General features: G+C 36.9%; 1 protein-coding gene across 2 annotated transcripts in view; it reads right to left on the bottom strand.

Moving 5' to 3' along the window:
• adgrl4 (adhesion G protein-coupled receptor L4) overlaps window positions 1-14,832 on the bottom strand; it is an 84,278-nt gene that overhangs the window by 37,084 nt on the left and 32,362 nt on the right. The window contains exons 4-9 of one of the 2 annotated variants that reach the window (XM_012961515.3): window positions 9,996-10,136; window positions 7,584-7,654; window positions 7,327-7,497; window positions 7,055-7,238; window positions 4,918-5,034; window positions 3,223-3,422 (exon numbers count right to left, since the gene is read on the bottom strand). In XM_012961515.3, the coding sequence (XP_012816969.2) occupies window positions 3,223-3,422; window positions 4,918-5,034; window positions 7,055-7,238; window positions 7,327-7,497; window positions 7,584-7,654; window positions 9,996-10,136 (884 nt within the window). The remainder of the gene's footprint in view (window positions 1-3,222; window positions 3,423-4,917; window positions 5,035-7,054; window positions 7,239-7,326; window positions 7,498-7,583; window positions 7,655-9,995; window positions 10,137-14,832) is intronic. The other variant, XM_031900871.1, reaches the window with a different exon arrangement.

Genomic DNA, 14,832 nt, shown 5'->3' with positions numbered 1-14,832 from the left:
TCACTCAGGTAGGTTTGAAAATACCATTGGAGCAGGAGTGCATTGGGTGGAGGGTTGATGCGGTCTTTGTCTGATGGACCTTCATAGGCCCAATTTTGCCCATTCATGTGGGTAACCAAATTGAACTTAGATCTTTTTATTTAGGGGCTGTTTTAATAATACTCAACCTCAACTTGTTGCCAATCGGGGATTTTTTACCCCAAGCTGATTTTTAAAAAAATAAAGTTTGGTGGGTTTTAGGTGCCTAGCTATTTATTTTTTTGAAAACAAATGTCAGCAAGTAACTGGATACAGAAACAATGCATACATTCAGGAACTCACGCGTGGTTTCAGTAATCGGTTCCTCAAACCTGGAGGTGCAAGAATGGTGACCTTACCCGATGATCAGATCTGACAGTGTTTTGCCAGATAAAGGTATATGTTTACACAGCAAAAAAATTGTGGCTTTAGTTTTAAACATACTCAAATTAGATACAAACTTTAAATGGAAAAAAATATATTCACAATTTCATGTTATTTGCCCTATAACTGGCCAGGCCAAACATGTCAGTTATCCTATCAATCCACTTATTTAGCCCAGGGCTCCAGATGAGCAAATCTGTTAAATTTGCCTATAAAAAAAATATCTATTTAGGCACGCGATACCTAGCCAGAACCATCAGATCTGTTCCAGTCAGATTAATACATTTGGCACCAGAACACAGATTTGCAACCAATTTATTTAGTCCATATCCGTTTCGTGGATTTTATTGTACAGCTCTGGTGCTATATACTGTTTATAAATTTGTATAACAGAATAGTCTTCGTAAATAAAAAAATGAGGTTCAAACTGAATATTGTTGATGTGTCAGTTGACATGATGTTTCCTTAAAACTACAGGAATAGAAGGAAAAGGTCTATAATAAATAAGGTTGAAATAGAACTAAATTCATTCATAAACAGGATCTTTGTGTCTCTGCAGAAAAAAAGGTTAAAACCATGTGTATGAATAAATAGTCACTTTATATGATTTGCACTTGTCAAAGTAGGGATATGAAATATAGAACCACTAAGAATGTGAAAGATTCTGCAATTTTGCATTACTTTTATAGCTGTGAAGTTTGTGTCATACAAACATTTTATCTTGCAAGTCATATATTTTAAAAGCACTTATATATATATACAGTATATATTTATAATACAAAATGCTTGGAAGCTGCACACCATAAGTAGTGATGATACCTGAGTGCCTGTGCAAGGAATAACTAAAACAGGCATGGAATGATGGCACACACAGGATTTTCACACGCAGTAGAGTTTTGTAGAAAAAGTAATTTAGAGGTTTATTTTGACCAACGTTTCAGTTCCCTGACAAAAGTTTCTGTGTGGAACTGAAACGTTGGTCAAAATAAACCTCTAAATTACTTTTTCTGCAAAACTCTACAGCGTGTGAACATCCTGTGTGTGCCGTCATTCCATGCCTGTTTTATATATATATATATATATTATATAAAATAATCTTCTGTGGCCAGCACACCCTTCAATGTTTCATCAAAAATTTTTTATTGTAGATATATTGTTAAAACCAACGTTTCGGTCCTTATTAGGACCTTTCTCAAGGAAAGAAACCTTGAGAAAGGTCCTAATAAGGACCGAAACGTTGGTTTTAACAATATATCTACAATAAAAAATTTTTGATGAAACATTGAAGGGTGTGCTGGCCACAGAGGATTATTTTCTATACAGACATAATTTTGACTAGCACCCCGCAAAATATTGAGCCTTGGCGTGCGGACACCATTTGGATTGATATATATATATATATATACACACACACACACAAAAGCTACATTTATTTAATTAATGCTAAATTGTGTTCTTTAAAATCACAGCATTTACAAAAATGTGGTAATACCCCTGTGCAAGCACCATGCTAACAAAAGATATTAAGAAAGGTAAATATGTTAAGAAGGTTCACAGCAAAAACCCAGTCTTACTTTTGTCATCCACTAGAAAATCATTTTGGTTGAGGAGAGACATCCTCATTTGTTTATAAAGCAGAAAGCTGTACATATGCTGATAGGGAAGAATTGCAGAATTGCAGTAATGAGCCCCAATAAGGGCAAAACTGGTCTATATTTATGAATCTGATTAGCATACATCTCTGGCTGTGCTTTAAATGAGACATATTGTGTAAAAAAACAAATGTGCCAGAGCATTATACTATTCTAAATATATAAGAAATTTTATTAAGGGCTATCGTACTGTGCATCAGGTAGGGACTGTTAGACATGGCCACCCCCTTATTTGAAACACAGACAAGGACAGTATCAGATCTGTGGGGAAATCCAACAAAGGGTTGATCTTTAAAGATAACAATCATTTTTAGCCCAAAGTTAAACCTGAACCATATTGTATTTAATATTGCCTTGTTCACTTATACTATATGTCTTCTTTAAAACCCATTGGGTAAGGCTCAGTCTCAAATGTATTCCCTCAAAAAATGCAAAGCAAGTGTGAATGGAGAAACACACATCTTTTATTATTGGTCTCCATTAAAATTGAAATTTTAGGAGCAATCCTGGGCTTTCTTCACATAACTCCTTTTGCTTTACTTTTGTCAAGTCAGTATAAAAGAACAAAGCTGCATACAATTTCACATAGGTTTTTGTTTCCATTTTGCTCCTGCAAGCTCCTTTATTGCCTATAGTGGTGTGGAACCTTGATATGGTAACAGAGCTAACAAATCATAACAGGTTTATCATAGTGCTTCTTAGGCTCATGGCACTGAAAATCAGCCCCGAACAACCTTTTCATGTGCCTGCACCCAGAACCAAGGCATTGGCCCAGGCCCAGGCACACAGAGTGAATTTTAGTGCCAAAATGCATACTCGCACATTTCACCACCTAAATCTGCTCCTACTGGGCCACAACTGACTGACACATTTAAAAGGCAGACTGCACAGGATAGACATGAAAAATTCCAAAATATATTCCTGGAAAATCATTAAGCACAGGAAAGTAAGGATGATTAATTTACTCTTTTCAATCTGCTTGAAAAACAGCTTACCCTGCTAAAAGTAATTGTCCTTTAAACTTAATCAGCTATTTGTTTTCAATTTTTCAGAGTAATTATGCTAACATAATAGCCTGGATAAAACATTTTTCGACTGCATGTTCGACTGCATTCCTATTCAATATAATGCTTCTGAAAAAAGAAATACATATCACAGATACACATACCTCAATATGTTTAAGAATGAATGTTATCTTCTCAAGCTGATACAGTGTTGGGGGATTTGAGTTGATAGCTGCAGCTATAACAGGGGAATTTACCAATGCCCTTTGATCCATAGAATCATGTTCCTTAATACCAGCATTGTCATTCGACCCAAGTAAAACACCTATGTTCTCATACCGCAAAAATATAATAGTTACTGTTCCTGGGAGAGAAGATGAAAAAAGTAATAAAAAATTAGCACACAAAAAGACAGGAAAATTAGACACCAGTTAATGAGGTAAAATCCCTGCAGTAAAGTTCTCAGAACCATGAAACAGCTCCCAGGAAAGGGATGTTTTAGTGTATCAATCCACTAAGTAAGAAAAATTGTATTCTGGACACTTTTTAAAATAAATCTTAAAAGATTAAATGCTGTGCAAAAATTAAAGTAAATATTCCAAAAAGTGGTTCCTCAGCTCTCTGTCAGTTTACTTTATTTTGCTAAGTATTGTTATTGAAAAAAACTCTTCATCCAAGCTCTAAGGATCGCTGCATGCCTGGCTACTCAAAGATACAGAATACCTCTCCAACCAGAAGCCTTATGTACAGTGTGCACCGTACCAGTGCAGGGGGACTGCTGAGGGTGTCAGAACGCTTTGCTGAATGTGGGGAATTTTATCTATCAATGGACAGATCAGTGCCATCATGGGAGAGAGAAAACTATGCAGAAGACTTCTGGTTATGAAAATGAATCCTTGGGCAGTTTCTCTAGAGCTAAGTACAGTACCATGATTAGAGGACAGTGGAGGGCACTGTATGCTTTTAATAAGAGGAGCCTTCTGCATAAATCTCAAAACAACCCTTCTTGTCACAGTAGAACTGGAGAAGTCAGTCAGATGAATTTTGACATTGCCAGTGTTGTTTCTGCCAAGAGGGGCCTCTGTTGCAGAGAAGACCCCAAGGACAACAAGGTGCGAATTGCAGTTTATGAAGAGGCAAGGAAGGAAGCTTGTGGTTTCGCCAGCAGAGTTTGAGTGAAATATGGGTTAGACTTTGTTATAATGTGTGTAATTGTGGCTTACAGGGGAGTGACCTTTGGACACAAACTGCCAAATGTCTACAATGATGCTTGGATTTTGGAAACTACAGTGCATTGTAGGTAAACAACGATTTGTATCTCAAAGGTGCATTTAGCACCATGTTCTGTATTCATACATGAGCCTTACAGAGTAGTTTCTTTTTCTCTCTTTGTCCTGTTTAACTCAAGAAATTATAAAATCCATAGATTTATTTAATTTAAACAATGTGTGTAAATTACCCCTTAGGTATACTTGTTGGTTTTTTAAATAATGTTACAACTCATGTTTTTCAGGACTGTTCAGGCAATAACATGTGTCTTTTTGCATGGCTGTGTTAGATATAATGATTTATTTCGCAAGCAATTTGTGTTGAAAACCAATTTGTAGTCTGCATGTGGTCTTTAATGATGTAATTGTGTTTTCATTCATGTATCATGCCCTAAACTGTTGTCATGTATGCCTTAGCATATACCCCTAACATTAATATTCATCAAACAAAACTCAGTCAAAATCAAAGTTTACTTTTTTACAGTAAATTTTTTCATTGGACAATTTCGAAACTGTGTTTTCCGTTTAGAAACTCCAGCATTTTGCTGTGACCTTTAATGATGAAAATAAACAAGAAACACTGTTATTTACCATTTGAGAGCGATGATTCCTTTTTCTTTGGAGAAATCTTTATGCTGTCACCTTCAATAAATACATGTGGGTGGGTATGTTTCATGTGGTTAGAGTCAAAGGCAAACAGTTTGAGCGCTGTGAAAATCAACACAGAAATTATACATTACATGCCGCAGCATAGAAAATAGAATTCGATATGTCGTTATAACTAAACACAGTTTCTTTAAACAAGCATTTTACATGTGTTCTGCATATATAACCCTATTAACCCTCGTTCTATTTCCATCTCAAAAGCATCTTCAGAATGACCTCTTTAGGAAGTGGTACAATGCAATTGTGCAGCTGCTTGCAACAGGTCATTTTAGAAGCTGGTTGAGACATTTCCCATACAGATATTATAGCCTTTTTGGACATGCTAATAATAGTTTTTAACACTATAGTAAATGAAACACGAGTGTGCAAATTACACTTAAATATAATGTACATTATAAAAAAACCCACCAGTCACAGCATTTTAAAAATGTGAATGTGCACCTCCAGCAGCAATGGACTTACATACATTATAGCAATACTCAGTCCACATTTGTCCCCAGTTTTGTCTTATGCATGTTCTCAAACTTTTTTTGTTTTTTGTTTGTGGAATTGCACAGGTCCTACATGCCACATAAAAGTACTTGCTGTAACTAAAATCAATGGTGTATATTTATTAAGATGTCCACAAAAAAAATGTATTGTTCAGAACTATTGCCTATTCATATTTTTTGCTCATTTAGGCGGCACATTAAACTGAGTAAAAAAAAACATGCCCCACTATTAAACAAGCACCTGGCTGGGTTAAATTAAACCTTGTCTGCCAGATTTACTTTGTTGTGGCCAGATTTACTTTACGTTGTGGCAAAAATATCACTGTTTGCCAATATGCAGCGCTGCCTCAGGGGTACTAGAGGACACCTGAGGTGGCCAAGTTAATACCTCCCCCCTGCACAATAGCTCTCTCTGCACTAGAAAAGACACAATTCCAATTTAAAAATCTGAATTTCGGCTCTTAAAATTACTAGGAGTGGCTTTTTGCCACCACTGGTAACTTGCCAGGCGCCGCCACCTGAGGTTAGTTTCTCCCCTGCCAATATGGAGTCTGGACTCATGTGTTTAACACAAATATTTAATAAGAGTATGCGGGACATGAGTGTTGCTTACCCACATAGACAAAGGTGGTTTGTTCTTAACAAGACTAAGTAAATAAAGGGGTCACAGTAAAATATTTAAGAACAATAGTAACAGCCCAATGCAAAGGCTCATTGGTTTAAGAACTCCTAAATGTGTTTCAAATAATTTGGCTATATAGCAGTGTAACAAAATATTTGCACTTGAGTCCGTAAACAGGTGGATTACTTTCCCAAGGTATTAGTCTACTTACAATACTCACAAACCCAAAGGTACATACCAAGCATTGTTTCCATGGCGCCATCTTGCAGGCCACTCTTTGGGCATCACATATACAGAATAGCATTTTACATTTATTTAGACAGGAAATCAACAGCAGATATATTATTCTATCAATCTATCTATCAGTCTGTCTGTCTATCTAGTTATATATAGGGATGTAGCGAACCTAAAAAAAAAAGTTCGCGAACATGTTCGCGAACTTACGCCAAAACCCGCAAATATTCGCAAACTTTGCGAACCCCATAGACTTCAATGGGAAGGCGAACATTAAAAACTAGAAAAGCCATTTCTGGCCAGAAAACTGATTTTAAAGTTGTTTAAAGGGTGCCACGACCTGGACAGTGGCATGCAGGAGGGGAATCAAGCGCAAAAATTTCGCTGAAAAATACTTTGTTGGCACAAAGTTGTGCAAAAAACACAAGCTATTCTAGCGAAAATACGCGGCTTTTTTGCTATGTCGCGCTAAACACCATGAAAACGGGATTTGCGGAAAAACGCCATGTGTGACTTGTGCGGCGTAGTATTGTACAATACTTTTGCGATGATAAAAAACGCGGCGGAAAACGCGGCGCGAACCCAAACTGCGAACATACGCGTTCGCGAACACCCGATGTTCGCGCGAATTTGTTCGCCGGCGAACAGTTCGCTACATCTCTAGTTATATATAGGCATATTCATTTTCAGCATAAATGTAATTGCATTGTCTTACCCATATCACTTGCAGTGATATTGAGCTGTGTTGTCTTTTTAAAGTTCTGTGACATGTCCAGGGCTGCCTGCTCTGTTGTATGCATAAGTTTTGTTATGCTTTTTCTTCTATTGTCATCTTTAAGATTTTTCCAAACTCTCATTTTATCTTTTTCCACCAAATTGTTCACTGTTTTAACAAATGTCTGCAAAAGATAAAACAGTTTTCATGATATTATATTTTTATTTCTCATTCATAAACATTCAACAACATTTGCAGCCAGCATCACTTACTATGATGGTAACATTCTCCTTGTTCAGTGCACTATTATTTACAGTACTCAATAATGGTGTGGATGCAGCCAGCACTTCAACATATGAAATTACATCAATAGGCAGGAGTTCTCTTGCAGTACCTCTCTGAATTTCTTTTAGAATAGAGATGGGCTCCTTAACTGTGGTTACCTAAATTAGACAAACATAATAATTCAGACTCATTACTGTATAGGTTCTAGGTTCTATGTATAATTTAACCAATACAATATACTTACTTGACTAATGGTTTTATTAATACTAGAGGATATGCAGGTGTCATCCAAATGGCATTTAAGCTTGTAGTTTTCTGCAAAAGAAATGGAAAAAAATGTTGCTTTCATTTTATAACTTGTAGTAAACTGTTCAGAGGTATTGGTTGATTGGTTACTACAGGTATGGGACCTGTTGTTCCAAATGCTCAGGACCTAAGGTTTTCTGGATAAGGGATCTTTCAATAATTTGTATCTCCATACCTTAAGTCTACTAAAAAATAATTTAAACATTCATTAAACCCAATAAGATTGTTTTGGCTCCATTTAGGATTAAGTATATCTTAACTCGGATCAAGTACAAGGTAATGTTTTACTGTTACTAACTCAGAGCTTTTTGATTAATGGGAGAGGGGGGGGAGAGGGGAGGCAGAGAAGGGAGCAAGCTGCGCAGGCTCATTCCCATCCCTTGAAGGTTTTAGCTGAGATAAGGAAGTCTAAAACTGAAACCCATGTGTACACAATAGGAGCAAGGACTCCTGTGGACTCCATGGACTCAGAGCAGTTGCACAAGTTGAAATAAATGGTCTAAAGTTTGCTTATTTTAAAATAACCTATAACAACTGATTGGTCAGTAGCATTTGCTGGTCAGCAGATGTGGGCAAGATGAAGACTTTTTTACTTTACGATATAAATTCCCTGATTTTGACTTAAACAAAGATTCTATATACACACAAAAAAATCATAGGAGGTATCATATTGATAGCACTTGGGTTGTTATTTGGATATGATAGGCAAGGCAAATGTCAAGAACAGATCTCAAAAACAGATCTTAAACTCAACTGAATAAAAAGTTTATAATTGTTATAGTAATTTTAAGCTTTTGCAATATTGTTTTATGTAATTTATTGACTGATCTGTGAATATAGCACAAAATGCTCATTTTGCTCCATTTTGGTTTTTTATAGTCTGCCATCAATGTCAGCAGATGTAGAAACTTCCTATATTATTGAATTTGTTGTCTAGAGTTCGTTATTTTTGACATACAGTAAGGACAATGTGTCACTCATTTTTTAGATAACGATTTTATATGTTGTCAAATATCAAGCAAGATTTTATTTTATGCAACAATATTAAACAAGGCCTTACAATATTTGTCATATGTGTTAGGGATGACTGTCTCTGGAATAATTTTGTAACATTATGAAATCTCCTTCATTTTTTATACAGGTATTGGATTTATTATCTGAAATGCTTGGGACCTGGGGTCACCATACTATGTTGACAAAAAATCATTTAAACATTAAATAAACCTAATAGGATTGTTTTCCCACAATATAGATTCATGCAGTTATGATCAAATACAAAGTACTGTTTTATTAGTACAGAGAAAAAGATCATCATTTATAAAAATTAGAATGATTTGCTTAATATGAACTTTAGGGGAGATAGCCTTCCCGTTATATGGAGCTTTCTGGATAACATGTTTGTAGATAAGGGATCCCATGCCCATAACAGCAGTATTTAGATAATAGGCAAAATTGAAACTGCTAATGTCCAGGGAAGCATTAACAATTATTTGCTCTAGTAAGGAATATAAAGATTCCATAACTTATATGAGCATCTTTTGCACAGTGTAACCATCATCTGCATCTAGAATATACAACAGACCTAAATCATTTGTGTTAATGTCACTTTGTAGTGCTGTAAGATTGAGCCTAACTGCTTACCATTCCCAGCCATTGCCCCTGGCCCTCTGAACATCCTGACTGACCCTGGCAGTTCAGGGCCCCCAACTTGTTATTCTTAATTATTTGCATCTTAGGGGACAGTGAGGGACCTGTTCCTCATGAATATGGCACTGCCAAATGCTGTGTTTTGAAGCGCAGAGACCTGCAGAAATGAATACATGTGCAGAGCAGGGTGCAAAGTGCACAAAACATGTCAGATGGCAGTACTTTGAACCCTGCCCTGCACATACTTTGCAAAAGAAGTAAAGAAATTCTACTGGGCAGCAGAGAACAGAACAAAAAAAGCTGTTCAAAATGTTGAACTATAACTCTCAGAATTCCCTGATTAACCTGAGGAATAATAAAAAATGTAGTTACAAAACACTGGAGGGCTACATGAAGGATATTAAAAACTGTGTCGTACACAGATGGTTTTGCCCTGCTCTACCACTAGCTAGTCAAGTCCTTTTTTTTATATGTAGAAATGTTTTTCCTGGAGACATACTAATGCACTAATGCTTACTCAGACTGCAAAGCTTCACAGAGCATAAATAAAAAAAATCAAATAAATAAATCTAAGGTATCATTATAAAGAAGTAAACATTCCATTCTCATATTGCCATCAAATTTCTACTAGAAAAAAATGAATTTTTGTATTTTTAATACCAATTTGCTAACTTTAAGAAAGGATAATATGCCTATCACTTACCCTGGCAATAAGTGCCATCGTCTGCTTTAAACAGCAATCTTCCTGAGGATGGTTGATAACCTTCCTTGCAGAAACAATCATATCCTCCAGCAGTGTTCTTGCACTCAGCATTGTATCCACAATTTCTTTCATTACATTCATCTTCATATGAAAATATTATACACAACAAGAGCTTAATAAGTATTAATAAAATTTCAACTTTTCCCCCTTGTTAGTAAATGCCTTCCAGCAAAAGGCAAAATTACAATTTTCTAACAGATAAGAAGGGCACATTACTTACACCAACCATTTTATGTTTCTCATCCTGCCAATAAAGCAAAGGTTGGGAGAGAAAAATTATAGATTTCTTTCTACTTTAAATACAGTTTCAAATGGGGAAAGAACATAATGAAACATTTTTAGATATCTCAGAATGCAGCTGCTAACCCTATTGCGCCCTGTAACATGAAAAGCATACATTCTCTTTGCTGTGGAAGTTAAATCTCTAATTAGAATTATACACTGCTTAATTTATACTCAAGATATCCAGGACAGAACTTTTGTCATTTATGTGAACATATTTAAAGGACCACTAACACCAACAAACACAATTTCATTTTAATACATATGCTGATCTGTTTATATCCTACATCTTTGAGCTGCAGTACAGAAATCAGTTCCCTGGAAACAATGCTTTATACAGATGTAGGTTTTATGCTCCTAAAGCAGCCCACCAAGGCCCACACCCCCCAAAGTGCCACATCGGGCTGCGTCACCCGCACCCACCGCAGGGGCCCCGCCAAGAACCCCCCTAATGCATCATGGAAGGACAACGGCGGGAAGTGGCAACAGGGATCAGGTCTGTCCGACCCTGGCATGTACTCTTATATTGTGATGGACAATGTAAACTGAACAGCAGGTAAAACAAAACCAAATTACCCACAATTAACCACAATCCACCATACAATATGTAATAAAAGGCCCTATGTTTGACTAGTAGCAGTAACTCATGGCAACCAATAAGATGTTTGCTTTAAAGGACATGTCAACCCCCCAAACAAAAATTTTAGCAGTGAAAAGCCTCACAGCATTCTTTAAATACCTGCCACGCTGGTCCCTCAAAAGCAAACAGTGAAGCTGCAGCGATCCCTTGATGTTTCTCCCTCTGCACAGCTCTGTAACTCCCTCTCCCCCCTCCCTTCAGAATTCTGCTTGTCTCCTGGCGTGGTGCACATGCGCACTTCCAGTACATTTTAATGAGCATGCGCATTTCAGATGATCGTCTTCTCCAAACAGCGTTTTGTTAATAAAGTTTTTTTTTTAAAAAAAAATTCTTCAAGAGGTCAGGCAGGAGAGGCCATGTGCGCATGGAACATATACGTGCGCTTGATGGCGTCACCCGCAAAAATGGCTGCCGGGTGACAAGGGAATCGGACAAGAAAAGAATGCGGCGGTGCAGGCTGTAGGAGGACATTGAGGGAGCGGCACTTATGCGGTTGAGGTGGGGGTAAGGCGCCCTATCCAGTAAAACTGAAATTAAAATTAGGGTTGGCATCTCCTTTAAAGCAGGTGATCAGTGAATGCTACCTGCTGGTTGCTCTGGGTTACTGCTCCTGGGCAAACTTAGTGCCTTTTATTACATGACAGCTTTTATTGTGCAAAATACATTGATGTCAAAGGGAGTTTTGAGGCGCTGTTGTTTAGTGGTGAACATTTTTGTGTGAAATATTGTGCCAGTTTTTCAAAAATATTCTCAAAAATGTTGTTTCACTTAGCTGATTAATGTGTGAAACTGTGGGAAAATTTGCTGCAACTTTTTCTCATGCAAAATACTTTGGGCTCTATTAGAGTTTTGTTGCTTTGTATTTCGTAGTAAAAATTTTTGTGTGAAATTTTAACCTGTTTCTCAAAAATATTCCTTTTTCTCTGTAATAAATATAATTAATCATTATTGGAGGCAAAACAATCCTATTGGGCTTATTTAACGCTTAAATAATTTTTTAGCAGACTTAAATAATGGTGATCCAAAGTATGGAATTCGGGATAACAAGCCCCATACCTGTACTAGTGTACTAGTTATTGCCAAATTGTTGCGGGCATGGTAAATTGGGCATGGTTGCATCAAAATGGTTGCGGTTGTGTCAAAAAAATTTGCGCACGACAAGCGCGTTTTGCAAATTTTTAGTTGTTTCACAAATTTTTCTGGTGTTTCGCAAAATTTTTCTGCGAAACGAAACAGGACAGATTCACTCATCACTAGTGCCAACAAGTAATATTACAAATTACAGCACTGCTACTGGAAATATGAAAGACACACCTATTTTATTTGTAAAATGTAAAGTTAAAAAAAAGTTGTCATTATGTATGGCGTGTTATTTGAAAATAAGTTTTGCACATTTGAACTTTCTCTTTACTATATAAAGCATGAGGCTTGCATTTTCACTTTAATACAGTATTCATTTTGTACCCTGCTGACATAAACTTATTACTACAGTCAATTGCACATATGTAGATTTATGGCATTTCTGACACTACATGGCATTTGCCTGAACTATAAATGGGAGTAGCTTCTCTTTTTCTTTTAATCATGTTAAGGGATTATATAAACAAGCAAAATGAGAATGACACATTGACTGTAATGAGCTTTGCTGACAAACCTAAATAATCTTTGCTGAAAACATCAGTATGTATTGGCAATAAGAACAAGTTATTTATTGCACATACAGAGACACTGCATTTTTCTTTCCCATGTTAAATTGCCTTTCTCACATGTTTTCATGAGTACATATATTAAAAATTTAATATTGGATGAAGAATGTAGGAGGAGCGGAAATTAATCCATATAATGGAAAACAGAATGATACATAATACATAAATATACAGAATATTATCTTTATTAATGATAAAGCGCAGAATTCCTAAACAAGATATTGTTTATGCAGATGGCGCACATATCTTTAGTAGAATACAAATAAAACTAGTATTCTAGAAGGTAAACAAAATCAGAGGTGTTTTATGATAATATCAAGAAAAAGTTTTAATAATAAATAACATAAAAACTTGGGTCACGATAGTCTAAATACAAATGTGACAAATTTTCTCAAACACCTTTTACCTGACACAATAACAGGTCACATTGTTACGAATTATTAGTAACAAGTATTTTATAAAGCACTAACAAGTTCTGTGGCTCTTGCCACCCATAAGGTACTAAAGATAAATGAATGATACGTTTTACATTTGTATCTATTTTTACAGTTAGTCTGGTCATCTTACAGTAAAACACACATGCTAGGCAGTGTATTAGTGATCACCTCATGTTATTTGGGTAAAAGATATAATAATCAGTTTATGCATTTTAAAGGGTTGATTTTATAACTCTGTTTCTTCAAAATAAAAAAAAAAATCTGCACATTTTATCTCTGATTAGCAATTATTTCAAATTGGGGTCCACCTCTAAATTATAAGTAGTGCAAGGAAGCCTTGCCCAGGTGAATACCCACCAGACTCAATGGGGAGACTGATTTATACATTTTAGCCATTTTAAAAAAGTGATCCTCTGCAGTTACATTCCCCCCCATCAATTGCATGCATTTTAAAAGACAATATGTACCCCTTTTTGACATACGATCAAGCTGGGTTTATGAATAAGGCTGGATACGCCCCCCTAAGGTAATTTACCTGGACCCCACTATGATCTGATGCGAGGAAGCAGCGGGGAGTGGGAGGAAGCAGCGGGAGTGGGAGGACACATCGGGAGAGGGAGGATGCAGTGGGGAGCGGGAGGACACTGCGGGGGAGCAGGGAGCAGGAGGAACCAGCGGGGAGCAGGCCATAGTATGAAGACATGGGGGGAGGACTTTAATCCAGCCCCCCAACAGTCTGAGGGACCATGAACTGGCCCCCTGCTTAAAAAGTTTGAGGACCCTGATCTAAACTTACAGAACTAAATATAAATGTATTTAAATCCGCAGATTAAAGGAGAAGGAAAGGCTAATAAAGAGTTAATCTCAAGATGCAGGCATACCTTCAGTTGTCTCAATAGTGCCCTTAAGTCTCCCCATATTTCTCCTGTTCAGAAGATCTGAAGCCAAACAGGAAGAAAAAATACTGAGCTGTGTAAAGAAAGTTCCCATAATGCCTCACTCCTGCACAGACACCCAGACCAAGTGAACATGCTCAGTTAGTAAGACTATGGGGCTGATTTACTAAGACACAAATTCGAATCCGAATTGGAAAAATTCCGATTGGAAAACGATCATTTTGCGACTTTTTCGTATTTTTTGCGATTTTTCCGGCGACTTTACGACTTTTCGGAAATGATCGCGACTTTTTCGTTACCAATACGATTTGCGTGAAAAAACGCGAGTTTTTCGTAGCCATTCCGAAAGTTGCGCAAAATCTTGCGATTTTTTCGTAGCGGTAAAACTTGCACGAAAAGTCGCGCCTTTTCCGTAGCGTTAAAACTTAAAAGGCACGATGTTTCGCGCAAGTTTTAACACTACGAAAAAAACGCGACTTTCCGCGCAAGTTTTAACGCTACGAAAAATCGCAAGATTTTGTGCAACTTTCGGAATGGCTACGAAAAACTCGCGTTTTTTCGCACAAATCGTATTGGTAACAAAAAAGTCGCGAAAATTTTCCGAAAAAAATCGCAAAATACCGATCATTACGAAAAAAACGCAATCGGACGCATTCGGCCCGTTCGTGGGTTAGTAAATGTGCCCCTAAGAGTCAGCTTCCTGCTGATTGGCTCAGATCCACATTCCTAAGGGGGGGGAGTGAGTTCTTAGCATTCTTAAGGGAAGGGGAAGCAGGAAAGCGCAGAAAGCAAAGAGCTGCATGTCTCTGGCAGAGG

This window comes from Xenopus tropicalis, chromosome 4 (genome assembly GCF_000004195.4).
Source record: "Xenopus tropicalis strain Nigerian chromosome 4, UCB_Xtro_10.0, whole genome shotgun sequence".
In the NCBI taxonomy this organism is placed as follows: Eukaryota; Metazoa; Chordata; class Amphibia; order Anura; family Pipidae; genus Xenopus; species Xenopus tropicalis.
The sequence above is the reverse complement of the archived record's forward strand: the minus strand, read 5'-3'. Positions and strand labels throughout refer to the sequence as shown.